Below are 13,183 nucleotides of genomic sequence, written 5' to 3'. Positions count from 1 at the left end.
ACTTTGGAATCCTGAACTTTGTGGAAAATTTGAGTTCTTTGAAGCAAATTTTTGTGGTCAACTTATCAATGAAGTTTGTAGCAAAATTGGAAGGTTTTCTAAAGTATTTCAAGGTTTTCTGAATACCCTATCAGTGAAGTTTTACTATTATACATTGTAAAAAAGTTGGCTAGCTTTCCGAAGCAAATTTTTGTTGTTAACTTACTCACCACCGAAGTTTCGGAACTTTGTAAAAACTTGGAAACTTGTGCGAAATAAATTTCTCTGAACCAAATTTCCGTAATATATAAAATTACAATATTCAAAACTTCGTAAAAAGTTGATCAATTTTCTGAAGCAAGTTTTCGTGCAAGCAGAACACGCACTCAATACAAATTAATATCCAATTTTATTCTCTTTATACCGCTACTACTCTTAAAAATTAATAATTATTTTATATTACCTTGGAAATCCTCTTCGTATTTTAATTTTACATTTCTCTTTAACGAAATCTGATAATGGTAGATACACAAACCCCGACGGGAAGTGAATGGCCAGGTCTATAATGATAATTGAAGTTGATGCAATTGTGGGTATTTGGTAAATCCATTTTCGGAATGCGAAGAACTTTTTTGTCCTGATAATATTTATATATTTAGGACACTCGAAATTCGAGCAGTTTACTCAAAGGTAATTAGGACGGAGAGGACAAACTTGTTAACGGAATTGAGAGACAGCTACCAAAATACGGGAATGAATGAACAACAATTAGAAACAGTAACGAAGTCAGTGAGAGGCAGTTATGAATTATGCACACGAAAAGTCGGCTGTCGCTTCAAGAATTTTTCCAAATGATTTGTTTGTTGTTCCAGTAGAGAGTCAAGTGCGTGTTACATAATTCCCGCCGGTGCGGTTAAAATATTTGTTAAATGATTGGCAGAAAAAAATATATCTATTCTTCGCAAAGAAAAACATGACGACTTTTTAAATGCATTCTTCCGATCACATTAAACCAATATTTTATTTTCCTAACGCTAAAAAGTACATCAAGTTTGAACAAAATAGAAGAGAATTCTTGTTGGTATGCATGATCTTTCGTTCCACTTTCATGTTAAACATCTTCTTACGGCATTGTAAATCTTTCGTACTTACTAAAATAATGAGCAAGATTGAAATATAAATATTCTTGCATCTCCTTAAACTCGCACCTCCGCTTAAAGCTTTTAGTATAATTATTCAGTACATTTGTTTCAAGACTCGATAAAATTAAACAATCATCAATAGGAATACCATTTAATTGGCTATCAGTTTTATCGAAAAACGTGTGCATAATTTAAAGTTTATAATATACATAAAAAATTGAGTCTTATTACAAATAAATGCTATTCCAGGAGTTTTAAGTATATTAAAAAATAAGTCTGGTTTTTTGTGTACGTATTAGCATCGAATTATAGAAATTCCTTAATAGATCGTGAATAATTAAAAGCGTGTTTAACACGAGGTTGAGATAATCTAACTTATCAGTTAAGGTTTGAACAAACCGCAGTGTCGTAGATACATTGGTTAAAATTCATTTCATGCATACTAAAATTTTTCCTTTCGTTGTATAAATTTACATTTAAATGCAAAGCGACCGCGTACCTATGTTTACATGAATTTTCTTCTTACTTCAAGCACCTGTGTATACTCTCGATCCGCATCCCCTATAATCAGCATGCTTATTACCCAAACAAGATCACACGTGATTTAAAAAGGTATGTACATAGAAGATCACTCTTTCGCTATACTTATACCTCTACAATACGATCGATATTTATCTCCAACCTTCAGGAAAAAATTAAATATAATAACATGTTGATCAAAGCATGCAGGTGGGATTTATATTTCTCATAGTAAAACCGTTGAAGAAATTATAAAGGCTCAGATGCAGGAAGAAAATCAACGTTTGTGTGCTTCTGTCGAGCAAGGGGGGGTTGATCGGCTGATTAATTTATGCGAAATGTCTAAACCCCGTAAACATACGTTTCTACGGCTTACTATATATCGGAGTGCACTTTTACAAGCAAAATGGCCGGGCCTGTACATTCAACTAATCCCCCTCGCCTCGTCCATTTAATATGGGGGTGGCCATAGCCGTTTACGAATTTGCGTACAAAAAAAATTGAACTACCGCCGTTGCTCCTGCGCCTCCTATTTTCGTTCGTTACCTATCGACCGGGCTTTATCTATTTTTTATGCAATGAAATGCCCCGATACCAATGGCGATGCGGCCGCGAGCGCCGCTCTCCATTGTACGACTTTGACGAAAATTCGAAATTACAGCGCCACGGAAAAGGGATATTCACCCCTTTTATATAGAAAAATGGCAGCGAGAGCATTCGAATCGTTTGATAACTTCCACCATTCGCGGGATTCCAGATCGTTATATATTTCCTTTTTTCGCCTAATCCTGTCACTTGTACCAGTGAGAATCTTCATTCCCCGATTTTACGTTTAAAACTCTGATCGTCTAAAAGCCTGTATCATCATTCAGGCCACACGAACTGAAGACAAACGAATTTTAAACCTCTAAAAAGATCCGTGTATTTAAATCCCCTGACTTAAAATTCTCTCGCAAAATAATTTTATCACTGGTTGAAAATCGCCGTAAACGTCGTCTGTCTGATATCTAGTCATGTTTATCTGGTTGACCGTGAGTCCGAGAGAGAAGCTCGGTCGAATTTATTCATGGATCGTGTCACCCCGGGGAGAGAGTCCTTTTTCGCGAATTAGCCGGGTGTCGAAGCTCTAACACGCTTAATCTGTATCCAACTATGGCGATACACGTTCCGGCATATTTCCATGCCATTATGCAAAGAGGCCGCGCGCCGGGTAACATTACTTTGTACAACCACCAACCATCGACACACGATGAAAGAGAGAAGAAACGAGGGTGGAAAGCATCGAGGCTCGTGCGTACTCCATCGATTTATTATAATTTAGATTGTCTTTCTAAGAAGCCGACTGTACGTGCGATGTACATATATATACACAGGACGCGCCTTAATGCGCTGCCGTTCGTTAATTATTCCTCCGGCATCCCGTAAATATGCATGAATTATATATCGCACGGCACGAACGAGCTGGGGATACGGGGACGAATGATTAATACACGCCAGTTTCTCTCTTTTCTTTACCTTTTTGCTCCCTTTACCCCGTTCAACCCTCGTTCGATTCATATTTCTCGAGAGAGAATAGGCAAATATTGCTGAGTGATAGATTTGAAGGTTCTATCGAAATTGATATTCTTTAGAGCTAAGTTGGACGTTGAACCCTCGGCCACGAGTGATTTTCATATTTTTCTGTTCAGAATTAACAAAATTTATATCTTGTCCTGGTTAATTATAACGAGAGTCTTAATACAATAATAAAAAAAAAAAAAAAGAAAAAGGAACATGACGCGATAATAGCGATGGCCCGCCGGAATTAACAGAATAAATAGATATACTTATTGATGAAATAAATAAATGGATTAAATTTCTGTAGATAGAATTTCCTATAACTCCACACTTTTTCCGTAATGAATAATTGTAATGTAGCTGTCTCACAAAGCAAAATAAGGAGAAGTCTATCCTGAACGCGGAACGCGTCAAAGACACGAATAAAGAACACGAAGATAAAGTTACCAGTCGTTAGTGCAAAGTGTCGCCTGTAATATATCGTATCGGTAATATGTTAGGATGAAAACAGAGGCGAATGCGCAGGTAATGCAAAATCCGGTAGGGAATAATTGCAACAAATTCCAATCTTCACCCTTCGTGCATTGAAACGTGGGTATTCGCGAGATTGTACATTCGCCGGTGGTATTTTAAGAAAATTGACAATCCGTACCGAGCCTTTGTGCAGCTTTGTAATCGTACAGGGGCAGCGGTATAAAAAATATTCACCGGCTTGATTGCCAATATATCGTTGTACGGCGCTGATTGAACCAACCCCCAGTGGTGGTAGTGCCTATATCGCGTCTCGTCGGCTTGTTAATTTGGAATATCGTCAGGTGCACAATAGAAAAATTTCGCAACGCGAATTATTTATGTTTATATAATATCTCGTCGATTTGTAATACACGTACACGTGTACTCACACAGAGAATGAGAAAACGGGAGTATGTGTCGCAATGTGCAATTTTTCTACGTTGGTCGTTTTCTGTTTCCTACATTCTCTCTCTCTCTCTCTCCCTTTCTCTCTCTCTCTCTCTCTTTCTCTCACTCACTTATTCACTCACTCACTCATTCGCTCACTCACTCACTCACTTACTCATTCGCTCGCTCACTCACTCACTTTCTCTCTCTGTTGGACACGCGCGCGAAAATCGTATTATCGCGGGAGAATTTCGTTAACGAGCTTCATTTCGCGAAAGAATTGTCGCGCTCACAAAGAATCGTTGGTGGATACATCGCGGGAAATATTATAAACTCGCGAGTTCGATTCGAGAAATCGGCAAACCTTTGTCGCGTTTCGCACGTTCAACACACGGGACACAAAGTGTATATCGGACGAACGGTCGACTTCGTCTCGCTGATTTTTCTCTTCGTCGATGATTCGTCGCCCGCGTACGTGTTTCATTGTTCCCTTTTTTTTCACCGCCAACCCTGCCTCCAACCCCCTTATACCCTATCGAACGGCGTGTATGTCTACCACCATTATTTCGTAGCGAAGCATTTTAACGTCGGCCAGTTGGACCGTGAATGATTATTAATCAATTTTCAGCGTTAAACGTGCCGCCGCAATAAAAAGCGTGGTACGTTAACGAACCACGCGCGTATAATTGAGCATTTTGGCGAGAATGATTGCGAGCCCGTGCTAAAACCTTTGCGTACCCGTTCGATTGATTTCGGCTAGCAAGGAGAGAAAAAAAATCAGACACGGCGCAAAGGGATGATGAAAAGGTAAAATGCACGACTTGCCCGTCCTCGATTTTTTAGCTTTTAGTTTTTTAATGGCTGGAAAGCAACGTCACCACACGACGGTGATGTATGCAATCGATTACAATGTCGGATTAATGTTTGGCAATAAGTTTCTTTGGGGCTGGAAATTTAATTGAGCAATAAGAGAATTTCTAAATCTTTTTTTTTATTTGTTATAAATATATATTGTATACAGTTTATTATATATATATCAAGTTTAAATGTATTTACAATACAAGGTAATTTTTCTAGAGTCTCTAATGAAAAAGCCTTTGAAATTTTCTAAATGTATGAATTAGTTATTTTTCTAGGGGAAAATTATATCATGTGTATCTTTTTCACCCTACTATGATCTTCTAATTTTTATGTTCGAATCTCACTCATATCTCAACAAACAAAAAGCCTTAATGTTTTGAAAATATCTTTTTTATATTTTCCATAAATTCACGAAATACTTTAACGATAGAGAAACATGGGATTTGTTTTTGCACTGTGTTATTCCGCAATTGCATTTTACCAATACACAATATTTTTCTCTAAAACTAATTAAACACAAAAATGTCAATCACTGTTCAATCGAAAACTTCAATTTCAATAATTAAAATTAGGTGCATTTACTTTTTCTATATTGGCGGTAAACGATAAAAAATTGATGTGAAAGGAAAAAATAAAAGTATACATCATATTCTTGCATTCGAAAGTTGCTCCTAGTATGTCAAGCTGCTTACGCAACAGGAATTAATTATATCAGCAGAATGCGGGGGGATCGATAATTTAAAAAGTTGGACGTATTCCTGGATACTCGGCGAGCGTCATCGAAAGTTGGGACGTTTATCGAATCCCCTTGGGGTAGGTTGGGTCCGGCGATCGCGTCCACGTTGTCCTTAAACAGGTAGAAAGTTAAAAGTTTGTCGGGGTTTACCTGACCTTCGTGAAATAATCAGACACAGTATCAAGCGAACTCTCTTCAAATAACGTTGCTACTTCAAGCCCTCTCCAAGTTTTATCGGCACGATAATTGTGCTACTAGTTTACGGTCAATCTCCTTACTACGTACTACTAGAAATTATAATCGTAAAGCAGCTAGCGAGCTATTGAATCGGATGCCATTGAAACACTTCTCATTCTACTTCTAACTCTTTAACATTAGGACTTGCAGAATAATTAATATGACGAAATCATAGTTGTGATAACAATTTTATATATTTATTACGATGCATTTGATTTTATATTTGAATGACGTTGATAAAGTAAATAGATGAAAGCTTATTTTTTTCCTCTCACTATGTATTTTATCGTATACCTTTCATGTTAGTTTCTTTGATACGAATTTTACACTTTAATCACCAATATTTTTATATTTTGTTATTACATTGATGATTGTGATTCAAATCATTTCTGTCGATCCATTCGTATCTTGTTAATTCTAACGTTAACAGTTTACCCTGTCTCACAGTATCGTCGAGACAGAGCATACGAATTTTTGTCATTGAACTACGATCGTCTGACAAAGAAGGTGTCGTTTCACTTGCATCATGTATATTTTCGTACGAGTCCTGTTTGGTACAAGGTTCGATAATTTTCGCGCTAAATGTCTGCAGTGTTTCTTCGAAGATCTCTTCGAATCACCAGGGTATATTGATTTATAGTTTGGAATAAAGATTTGAAAATATGTAAAAGAATGTTTTACGTTTCGATTAAGCGGACGCATGAAGAAGTCAGAGTATGATATTAACAATATCAATTCCCTTAACGAGGGCCATTAATATTTTGGCAACATTGACAACAAAAAATTACCTGGGAAGCTTGAAAGGCGCGCAGGAAAATTTGCGATGACACATATAGTCGAAAGCACTTTGTTTCCACCGGCGGTGGTCGAATATTTTATAATTGTTATCAATACGGTACAAATGCGAAGGGGTTTCAAACGCGGCGTAATAAACGAAATAAAGTATCGCTATTTTCGCCGCTGACAGAGCGCGCTGCTCCGCAGTTGGACTTTTCGGCTGTGTTTCCACCGGTACCTCTTCAATCGTAATTAATATTTTTTCCCGGCGGCTACTTTTTGCTGGCTTTCGATAAATTTGACAAAAAAAAAGGGGGGGAGGAAAAAATTGGAAACAAAGCCTCATTTTATGATACAGCGTCCCATTTCTTTCATTTTATTTCTGTGTCCATTCCCAACCATAGAAGCGTAGAGTTTAATAGAGTATGATTAACATAAGCTGTAATTATGTAAATCTTCGTAATTTACCATTTGAACGCACGTTTGTTACAGGACAGCGACAGGAGTAGCGTTGGCAGCCCTGAACCGGTGGCGGCCGCGACCGGCTCGCTCCATGAGCATCAGATGATGATGGATGAGATGAAGAACTCGCGGAAGAATAGTCCGTCACCTGAAAATTTGCATCAGGCGAAACGTGCGGCCGTGGCGCAAGCGCATCTTAATGGGACGAGTAAGTCGGAATCTGATTTATTAATTGAATAAAATAATCATGTCTTTCTATCGTACTTAACGCTGAAATTATCAAATCTGTCTAAATAATGGATATCAGATTTCTTATTTTTATTTTACACAGAACACAAAATAAGTACATCATCGAAACTAAGTGCATTATTTACAGTTATACCAGATTTTGACTGACATGGTTTATAAATAGAAGTAACGATAGATAGCCAGATAGGGTGAACTAAACAGACTGCGGTTAGTTGAGTGCATGCGTACTCAACGAACATTCAAACTCCAGATCCTCGAAAACGTAGCGTCATATAGGAACATTTTATTCTATATGTTTGACTTATTTTTATATGAGAAATCCCCTCCTTCCCCATTGTACCATGATTTTGCAAATATCCCGTATATATAGATTTACGAAAGTACTCGAACATTTGTAGACACCTTTTATAAATATATTATATTTATGTTATACGAGACATTTTCAATTAAATAGAATGAATTTACTATATTCATTATGTTTTTATTGTCCCATCAGTGGCAGGTATGGTGACCCTACAGAATCTTCAGAACCTAGCGAATCTACAAAACCTACCGCAAGTCGCCTCGCTAGCTGCGGGTCTCCAGGGAATGACAGCGGGATTGACTAACAATCAGCTCATCAACACGCCCCTGAATCTCACTGTCAGCTCCTCCGGTAGGGATAGAAACAGACATTGCATGGTTTGACAAACTGACATACAGAAAAACTTGACACTCTTTTACAATGCTTCAATTATTCAAATAACTTCCTCACAAATTGTTTTAGCACATTGTAAGTTCTCTCGCCATACTCTCCATATAAGTAACATCCCCCCTTACTAAACATCCCCCTTCTTTATTTTTCTAATACTTACATCGTTTACCATTTCAACTTCTCAGTTGTAGAATTTTTTTTGTCGTGAAGTTTATATTTATTTAACCATGGTGTTCTCCTCGATTATATTTATATTATTTGCATTATTAAAACGTAGGTAGTTTTTTTAAATATTTACCTTTTGTTGTACTTGAAGAGATACAAACCTGAAAATGGATTTTAATTTTTCAAAACACACCATCCAGTAGTGAAACAATTTAGTATTCTTAACAATATATTATAAGAGGTGGGCTAGCTAATTAAATCGTTAGATTTTCCTTTCACTGAATGAATTTTCATGTTCAGGTGGCACAGTACCAACAGCCTCGAACACGACAGCTGCCCCTCATCTTCTGCCGCCGAGTTCGACGCCAATGGCGACATTACCTCAGCTATTATCTCAGCCGCAACCGGTCGCGATGCCTCAATTCATCCTAACGTCCGGTCAATTGGTTCAAGGCATTCAAGGGGCTCAGCTTCTTATCCCTACATCGCAAGGTAAGCCTTCCGTTTCTTATATGTTTGCACCCTTTCAGCTCTCAAAACGAGCATTCAACGATACCCATTAGAGGCTCATTCCTGAAGTTCGAAGTAAACCTCGTCCACGTTCAACGTGTCACGCAAATCGATTGTCCGTCAAACCCTTTTACGATTACGATTCATAGGGAATTTATTATACAGGAAATAGATGCGTAGAATGAATCGTGTTAGCTTGGAATAATAAGTAGATTCAGTATTTGACTAGAAGTATATTTCACTTTATTGTCGAATATTTTGAAATTTGGAATATTTTTTGGATAAACTTTTATCATAAATGTGTAGAATACTTCGGGATTTGGAATAAACATTAGAATATTAGACGAAGGGAATTGATAGGGAAAGAGTTATAGAATTTTGTTTTTAAGACCTTCCTCTAAGATATTTTTTACAAACATTTAGATATTGAAAATCCAAATGATCTGAATTAGAAGTTTAATACAAGTAGGAACTAATGGTTAATGACCTATTTTACGTATCATATTTAATCCTCAAAAGCCATCTGCGAGATATTTTGCATTTTATATACGTTAATCAATGGTTATTAAAACTCAATAACAAGTATACAGAATTGAAAGTATCTCAACAATTTTTGACTGACTTCTAAGGAATTCTAATTACACAGTATTAATTTCAAACACTTTTCTCATATAATACATAATATCTTCCCGCAGTATATCAAATATAACATTATTCTAATATTCTTCACACGTCACAATGTATTCCTTTTTCCAAACTTGTAAAGCATTAGACCCTCTCAACAAGTCCAGCTGTCGAGATCCCGAAAACATTCGAGGCGGCTAATCGCAGCCTCACCTGTGAAATTTAATTAAACGGCACCCAGGAGGCAGAGCAAGAGAGGAGACTGTCTGACAAAGGATCCGCGAGGAAAGAGGAGATGCCCTGTATCCCGTAGCTATCAGTAAACCAACAAGAAATCTCCAACAATAACCCTCGCACTAAGTACCTTCGAATTTCAGGGCATAAATCAGTCCGAGTGGTCTCATCGTGAAATCTGCACGATGTGCCGGCGCATAATGTGCAATCAAGATGTGCCGATGTATATATATATGTATGTATATATATTATATATATGTGAGTACATATATTATATATATGTATACGTATATATACATATAATATATAATATCATATCGACTATCTCTGACCAAGGCTCGGACTAAGGCTCGCCCCGTCGTCCATACTTAGTGGTCCTCGACTGGCCTGGCGAGCAGAGGGCAAACTCTGCAACTAATTTCAATGTATAATTAACGTCTCACTACCCCTTTCTAGACCCACGAATAACCACCCCTCGCCTTACTCGTGTCCGTTCCTTCCTACCCTAACCCTAATACCACTCTCTCTCTCTCTCTTTCCCTTGGCTGGACATCACAGCTCCGCGGATTCAGCCGCTATTATATCGATTGCGGTTCGCGCTAACTTCGTTTCTACCAAGTTGAGTTTCTATTCTGGCAATTGAGAGAGAGAGAGAGAGAAAGAGGACTGGGACCATAGGAGGAACGAAGAGGGACAGGTGAATGCAAGGGTTGGTACGAGAGGGAAGGAAATGAGACACTAGCACAAGGGAGGGTAAAGAGGGGCAACGAAAACTTTGCGAGTCTGCCTAAGTGGATTGAAGTTCGTGGATATGGACCAGTCCGTGGTAGGATGACGAGTTACGTGGTGGCAAATAATGTTTGCACTGCTTTTCGGTACAATCGATGTTAACTGGCTTGCGCTCGATTGATTCGCAATTGATTGATTGATTTGATAGAAAGAAGCATCTTGGGTTTATAACATACGCTATAATATTGCGCTTCAACCTGAGAATCAGGGATTAGCAGCTTTATCGAGTCACCTGTTAATTGTAATATTCATTGGAAATTAATTCTGCCAATGTTAATAATAATATTTTTCAGTTTAATACAGTTTTGTATCAAAGGATCTTCAGAAATACCAATATATAGCGACGAGGAAAATAGAGAACGATTAAATATGTATTACATTGTTTAGTGACTCAGTCGACACATTAAACTTTTGTGTCAATTGTCTTTAAAGTATGTTAGACGGAATCCTAAAAGAGAATCTAGAAGGAATAATTTTATAATCGGAACGCGATTGAAAGCAATAGTGATCGAACGTTCTATAATCGCCTAGCAGTAGGTCATAAGGATACAGATCATTGGCAACGCAAATAACATTGGATACTTTGGAATACTCTTTTAAGAATAAGCTCGCGAGGGGTTGTCAGATGTGTCGGCTATTTTCGTCGAGAAATTGAAGAATCTTGAAAAAGACTCGGGTCAAGAGTGTAAGTCTTGATCTGATTATAAATCGTGATTCGACCTAATCTTAACGTACTTACGTTAGAATATCTATCTTCGAATGTCAAACTATTCCTAAATCTGATTTGCTGTAATCACCGCATGTTATAGTTTCCTTTTCCAAACGGTGAAATATATTCCCCTTAATCAGATTCAAACAGTCTATGAAGGATATTGATATATGTACATTATATTATCTATGATGAAAAATCGTATTCAAATTGTGTGATTACAATAAACTACCCTTAACTCTTTCGCTTCGGCAGTCCAGTCCGCCTAAGTGCTCTCCCTGTGGAGGCACGCGCCACAAATGCGCACAGTGGCGTGATTGCTGTATAAATGTTTCTCTAAGTCTTAAATAACAACTGTGCTGAATAAAACATTAATAAAACAATCTTTGCTCCAATATGATAAGTATAATTTACATCTTTAATATGAAAAGGCCTCTGCCGGTAACGAAAAAATATATTATTGACTACAGATGGCACTGGTGTATGCCTGATATATGGGGTGCCGATCGTCGCGTGGTCGCCGCCTATAAGCGGCACCCGTACCCACAGGTTATCTAGCCGGCGCCGCCTATAAGCGGCATCCGAAGCGAGAGGGTTAAACTCGGTTTATTTCAATCGACAAATTTTCTTGTTATCAGAATATTCGATTTATCTTAGTCTCAATAGAGCAACCAACTGAGAATTTTAATATATGTATATCATAATGTGATATATGATTTTAATAAACCACATGTTGAAGTGGTTTATTGTTTCCATCAAACCATGAATTCCTTTTTAAAATATGAATTATGTTTGCCTTAATCTAATTCATATAGTACATTAAAAATCTTAATGTACGTTACATTATTTACAATGTCGTAGTCGTATTGTATGTTTGGAACACACTACTCCTGAATCCAGCTTTTGTTTCAACCATCTCTCTTCTTTTTAAACCATAAGTCCCATATTCCCTTTAACCTCGTCTTAGTCTATCAGAAAGCTTGATAACAGTAACAGTTTATACTGTTCAAATGAGATTTTTTCCTATATTCGCGAAAGTCCATTTTTATCGTATGTAAAAGGCAAAAGAAACAGAAATGACAGACAACCGAGCAGCATACATAGTGGTGATACTCGGAAATAAAAGAACGTTCTTCGGAATATTATCGTGGAATATCGCGGAACGGAACTAAACGTTAATCGGATTGTCAGTTGACCTTACCTCAGAACGCGAAACTTTTATGGCTGTTCGGAATACGGGATTTGCTTAGCTTAGCTATAGGTACCAACACGGGTACGTACTCATGATCAGTAATCATATTAAGCGCGTGTACAGAGTAATCAGATTAGCGGAGCTGGAGGTAATCCCGAAACTATTCTAAGTATGATTAGGCGTCCTTCTCGCAGCCTAGTCCAGTGCCAGTACCTGTACCCACTATTAAGATGACGATAATAGTTTGCCAACTACGCCGGTCTGCGAGGTTACCTGCCCTATGGGTTGCCTAATAATCCCTCTATGAGACTCTGATAACTTTACTACCCTTCCTGGATCAACGACGCGTGGACTACGTTCATAATGGAAATGAAGTATCTATTGATTCGAGACACGTTCATACGAGGATAGGCCACAGATAGAATTATCAGGCTAGCTTCTCTTAACCCGTTGTGGTGTCGTTGTTAACCTCGTGGTGGAACCTACGGGATTAATCTTTCTTTCTCTATTTATTATTCTTGCAGGAATCGCTACACAAACTATTCTCACTATACCTGTCAGCCACGTCACGAATAATCAGATGGTGAACTTGGCGCTCAGCAACGGCCAGGTCGTGTCTACTACCCTGGCGAATCTTCAATCCATCGCTCAGCCACAGAATATGCTGAACACGCCGACCAGCAACGGTGAATTTACAGGTAAAGCCAGTTTGCAAAATTTTTTTTTCGTAAAAGATACGAATTGGTTTATCTATTGACCTGATTGTCTTTTAATTGGAAACTTTTATAGTCACGGTGTGTTAAAAGTTGATAAGGATAAAACAGTTTAAATTAGTAGATTTTGATTT

At 37.7% G+C, this 13,183-nt stretch overlaps 1 protein-coding gene across 4 annotated transcripts in view; it reads left to right on the top strand.

The window, feature by feature from the left end:
- Positions 1–13,183, top strand: part of LOC117215659 (POU domain, class 6, transcription factor 1) — a 211,125-nt gene that overhangs the window by 177,661 nt on the left and 20,281 nt on the right. For all 4 annotated transcript variants that reach the window (XM_033462041.1, XM_033462042.1, XM_033462040.1 and 1 more), the window contains 4 exons: positions 7,201–7,378; positions 7,916–8,074; positions 8,579–8,770; positions 12,861–13,034. In XM_033462041.1, the coding sequence (XP_033317932.1) occupies positions 7,201–7,378; positions 7,916–8,074; positions 8,579–8,770; positions 12,861–13,034 (703 nt within the window). The remainder of the gene's footprint in view (positions 1–7,200; positions 7,379–7,915; positions 8,075–8,578; positions 8,771–12,860; positions 13,035–13,183) is intronic.

The sequence above is a fragment of the Bombus bifarius genome, unplaced genomic scaffold (genome assembly GCF_011952205.1).
Source record: "Bombus bifarius isolate JDL3187 unplaced genomic scaffold, Bbif_JDL3187 scf7180000009761, whole genome shotgun sequence".
Classification (NCBI taxonomy): domain Eukaryota; kingdom Metazoa; phylum Arthropoda; class Insecta; order Hymenoptera; family Apidae; genus Bombus; species Bombus bifarius.
The sequence above is the reverse complement of the archived record's forward strand: the minus strand, read 5'-3'. Positions and strand labels throughout refer to the sequence as shown.